At 32.6% G+C, this 5,565-nt stretch overlaps 1 protein-coding gene across 7 annotated transcripts in view; it reads right to left on the bottom strand.

The window, feature by feature from the left end:
• The window catches only part of LOC137643827 (uncharacterized), a 359,559-nt gene that overhangs the window by 242,306 nt on the left and 111,688 nt on the right, over positions 1-5,565 (bottom strand). For 5 of the 7 annotated variants that reach the window (XM_068376527.1, XM_068376529.1, XM_068376533.1 and 2 more), the window contains exon 2: positions 3,462-3,646. In XM_068376527.1, the coding sequence (XP_068232628.1) occupies positions 3,462-3,638 (177 nt within the window). In that variant the 5' untranslated portion in view covers positions 3,639-3,646. Of the gene's footprint in view, positions 1-3,461; positions 3,647-5,565 lie in introns of those variants that run through there. The other 2 variants (XM_068376528.1, XM_068376530.1) reach the window with 1 other exon arrangement.

Raw genomic sequence — 5,565 nt, 5'->3', positions numbered from 1 at the left:
TATATCTAAAGTGGTATGATTACAGATGACTAATTATAATCTTTGCTTACTCAAAACAACGTCATAATCACGCAAACAACCTCACTGTACTTATCATTTCCGAGGGGATTAATTGTATAAACAGCTTCGGTTATGCCATACCTGCGCGCACGCACGCACGCAAATGCAGCTCAAACACACATATACAGTATAGATATATATATATATATATATATACAGTATATATGTATGTATATACATGCATATATATATATATATATATACATATATATATATATATATATACATTATATATGTATATAGTATATATATATATATATATATACATATATACATATATATAGTATATATATTATATATATACATATATATATACATATATATAATATATATATATATATATATATATTATATATATGCATATATATATATATATACATATATACATATACATATATATATATATATATACATATACATATACATATATATATATATATATACATATACATATATATATATACATATATATATATATATATATTTACACACACATATATATAATATATATATATATATATATATATATATGTATATATAACTATATCTATATGCATATAATCAAAATCCCGTGTTTGCTTATAACATCATATCTTTTAATATGTCCACTGTAAACAATAAACTACCTACCTAGTATTTTCCCTATCCCTATTCAATTCGCAGCCTTATACCATTAACCATTCACCTGAAAAAAAAAATTCGATTCCATCAATGATTGTTTTGTATATACCTTTAAACACCTCACAGTAACCTGAACTCGTTTCTATACCATTCTGGGCATTAATTTCACTGTATGCTGAGCATTCATAAAGACCTGGCTACCCTTTTACTTACAAAAAACACTTGCCTCAATTCATATTAAAGGCAGATTTACTTCCTAACCCAACAGCACTTTCAAAAAACACTTGCCTCAATTCATTTTAAAAGCAGATTTTACTTCCTAACCCAACAGCGTGTTAAAATTTATGAACAAAATGTCAGGAGCACTGTTTTTTTTTTTTTTTTTTTTTCCCACAATCCACTCCCACCCTGACCTTTCGCTTTTCAAACGCGTAAAATCATAGATCTTTGTGATTTCTGGTGTTTGCTAACAATTCCACTCATGACTAAACTTTCGAATTGCGGCCTGATTAAACTACGTTCTAGCAAAGGGTAGAAATGATTGCGATTGTTTCTGTGGCGATAAAGAGAATTCACGCAGCCGTGTATTTTTTGTTTATGGTTTAAAGGCCTCCCGTGAATGGCAGGGGCAAGGGACCATGACAATGACAATGCTATACCTAGCAGTTCAATGCTCTAGAGACAAAAGATTATATATATATATATATATATATATATACATACATATATATGCATATATATACACATATACATATGTATATATATATAATATATATATATATTAAACATATATCTACATATACATGTATATACATAAATGAATATATATATATATATATATATATTAAATATATATACATAAATAATATATATATATACTGTATACATATACATATATAAACATAAATATATATATCTATGTATATATATACAGGTATATATATATATATATATATATAAATAAATAAACATACATACATACATACATAATCAGCCCCATATAAGGAAGCCAATGGCTGCCGATGAAACAGGAGGTAAACATATATCACCCAAACCCGCTATCCTTAGCCCACGAGGACGGTGAGGTTGCAGACACTACAAAAACTATCGAGCTTAAGCGGGCCTTGAACACAGCTCCGGCAGATCACCAAACAGGGACGTTTCTAAAAGGCCACCGCAACCCTCAAAGGGCGATAAGAACTTAAAATGGGCTGCTCAACAAGTCAAGGAAATATACATTTAAATGAATATGAGTGTAAACTAATATAGATAATGAAATTGTTCAGTGGCTAATTTCCTCTTGGTAAGGGTAGGAGGGACTCCTTAGCTATGATAAGCCGCTCTTCGAGGAGGACACTCAAAAATCAAACCATTGTTCTATAGTCTTGCGTAGTGCCATAGCCTTCCAAAAGTCAAGGAAATATACATTTAAATGAATACGAGTGTAAACTGAAATAGTTAATGAAATTGTTCAGTGGCTAATTTCCTCTTAGTAAGGGTAGGAGGGACTCCTTAGCTATGATAAGCAGCTCTTCTAGGACACTGAAAAATCAAACCATTGTTCTCTAGTCTTGCGTAGTGCTATAGCCTTCCACTGTCTTGGGGTAGAGTTCTCTTGCTTGAAGGTACAATTGGGCACACTATTCTATCTTAATTATTTGGTTAAAGTTTTTACAGTTTATATATGAAATATTTATTTTAATGTTGTAACCGTTCTTAAAATATGTTGGAGTTCCTGGGCTTATAGTATCCTGCTTTTCCAACAAGGGTTGTGGCTTAGCAAGTAATAATGATAATAATGTGAAAATTATATTCCAACATCCATAATTCCCGTAATTCAAATTTGCTAATCCCCCAAACACTTTTCGTCTGAACAATGTCAAGACGCGAATGAAAGAGAAGACTTTGAAAACGCAATGATATTATTATCCGCCTCTCAATGAATATCTTTAGTATTAAGTAGGTGGTAATGTCTTTACCTATCCCCTTTAAAGAAAGGCGGCAGGATCAAAGGCACATATCCTTGGCAGGCAAATATTCTATTACTAGTGTATACGACCCGTCAAAAATGACGGATAACTATTTAGATATATATATGCTCACACACAAATTTGACCCTTCCCAACCGCTTCTCCTTTCCTGACTACCACATGGCAGCTTGGGTAATGTAAGGCAGATATATATATATATATATATATATATATAAACTCATAAAGCTTCAAGTAAAATTCATCGTAAAAAATATATCTAACCATTACAAATCTCTCTCTCTCTCTCTCTCTCTCTCTCTCTCTCTCTCTTTCCTTATTTCCTCATACCTGAAACTAACATAGATAAAAGCGTGAGACTAATATGCCCTAATCAATAATGTGTAGAACCTTTGTATCTAATTGTAAAGAGAGTGATTACAAAATTAAAATCCTAACCACTACGAAATTGTTGTAAGATTCTTAAAGAATATGCCGATATTATATATATATATATATATATATGTATATATATACATATATATATATACATATATATTATATATATATATATAGATGATGGACATGAAGATAATCACTTGATTTAATCAAACGAAGTTTAACGATCATGGTTATTAAATAAATTTTGTTCGTGATAATGAAATTAGAAAAGTAAAAATTCATGATGAAAATAGAAATGCCAGAAGACCACGATTTTGACAAAAAGTTATTCTAATATGTCTAAATTTCTAAAATGTCCAAATGTCTCTATTTCTGTCCAGCCAAGCTCCAAAAGGGCACCATGCAACTCACCTTCCTATGGAGGATCTGCCTGACGGTGTGGTCACGCCCCTGCTGGCAGGCGTACATGAGTGGGGTGACGCCCTCGCTGGTGCTCTCCCCAGGGATATTAGATAAGCCTCCCCCCCTCACGTCCTCCATCCCCCCGATTACCCCACCGCCCACACCCCCCGCCACCGCCGCCGTCATTTGACAACCTGTACAGGAAGAGAAAATAAGGAGATTAGGGGTTATAGTTATGGTTGTAGTTGTACTTATTAACAGCCTGCACAAGAATTGTAAATAATGAGGTTTGTGGTTATAGTTGTAGTTGTAGTTATAGTTATTGATAACCTACACAGGAATAGAAAATGATGAGATTAGTGGTTATAGTTGTAGTTGTAATTATAATTATAGATAACCTGCACAAGAATTGTAAATGATGAGATTAGTGGTTATAGCTACATTTGCAGTTGTAATTATAGTTATTGACAACCTGCACAAGAAGAGAAAATAAGGAGATTAGGGGTTATAGTTATGGTTGTAGTTATTGACAACCTGCACAAGAATTGTAAATAATGAGATTAGTGGTTATAGTTATAGTTGTAATTATTGGCAATCTGCGCAGGAATAGAAAATAAGCAGATTCGTGATTATAGTTATGGTTTTAGTTGTAGTTATTGATAACCTGCACAGTAATAAAAAATAAGATAAGTGGTTATAGTTATAGATGTATTATTATTATTATTATTATTATTATTATTATTATTATTATTATCATTATTATTATTATTATTATTACTTGCTAAGCTTCAACCCTGGTTGGAAAAGCAGCATGCTATAAGCCCAGGAACTCCAACAGGGAAAATAGCACAGTAGTTAATAGTTATTGACAACCTGTAGGCTACAGGGATAGAAAATAAGGAGATAAAGGGTTATAGTTATAGTTATTGATAACCTGTAGGCTGCAGGGATAGAAAATAAGGAGATAAGGAGTTATAGTTATAGTTATTGACAACCTGTAGGCTACAGGGATAGAAAATAAGGAGATAAGGGGTTATAGTTATGGTTATTGACAACCTGTAGGCTACAGGGATAGAAAATAAGGAGATAAAGGGTTATAGTTTATAGTTATTGATAACCTGTACAGGGATAGAAAATAAGGAGTTACAGTTATAGTTATAGTTATCAAAATCAGGATGATTAAGGGAAGTTGTGTAATTATTATTATTATTATTAAATGCTAAGCTACAACCCTAGTTGGAAAAGCAGGATGCTATAAGCCCAGGGGCCCCAACAGGGAAAATAGCTCAGTGAGGAAAGGAAACAAGGAAAAATAAAATATTTTAAGAATAGCAACAGCATTAAAATAAATATTTCCTATATAAACAATACAAACTTTAACAAAACAAGAGAAAGAGAAACTAGATAGAATAGTGTGCTTGAGTGTACCCTCAAGCAAGAGAACTCTAACCCAAGATAGTGGAAGGCCATGGTACAGAGGCTATAGCACTACCCAAGACTAGAGAACAATGGTTTGATTTTGGAGTGTCCTTCTCCTAGAAGAGCTGCTTACCATAGCTAAAGAGTCTCTTCTACCCTTACCAAGAGGAAAGTAGCCACTGAACAATTGCATTGCCGTAGTTAACCCCTTGGATGAAGAAGAATTGTTTAGTAATCTCAGTGTTGTCAGGTGTATGAGGACAGAGGAGAATCTGTAAAGAATAGGTCAGACTATTCGGTGTCTGTGTAGGCAAAGGGAAAGAACCGTGACCAGAGAGAAGGATCCAATATGGTACTGTCTGGCCAGTCAGAGGACCCCCTAACTCTCTAGCGGTAGTATCTCAACGGGCGGCTGGTGCCCTGGCCAACCTACTACCTACTAGTAGGTTGATTTGAAATCAACTGTTTGTTCAAAGGTTAAGAACTTCTCATAAGGTCGTATTATAGATCTAACATTGTAAGCGACCCGTCAAAATTGGCGGCTATATATTTAGATAGAAATGCACGCACACGCACACACACAAATTCAACTCTTCAAAGTGACATATATATATATATATATATATATATAATGTGTGTATATATACATATATATATATATATATATATAATGTGTATATACATATATATATAT

This window comes from Palaemon carinicauda, chromosome 7 (genome assembly GCF_036898095.1).
Source record: "Palaemon carinicauda isolate YSFRI2023 chromosome 7, ASM3689809v2, whole genome shotgun sequence".
NCBI lineage: Eukaryota > Metazoa > Arthropoda > Malacostraca > Decapoda > Palaemonidae > Palaemon > Palaemon carinicauda.
Note: the sequence above shows the minus strand (reverse complement) of the source record. Positions and strands in the feature narration are given on the sequence as shown.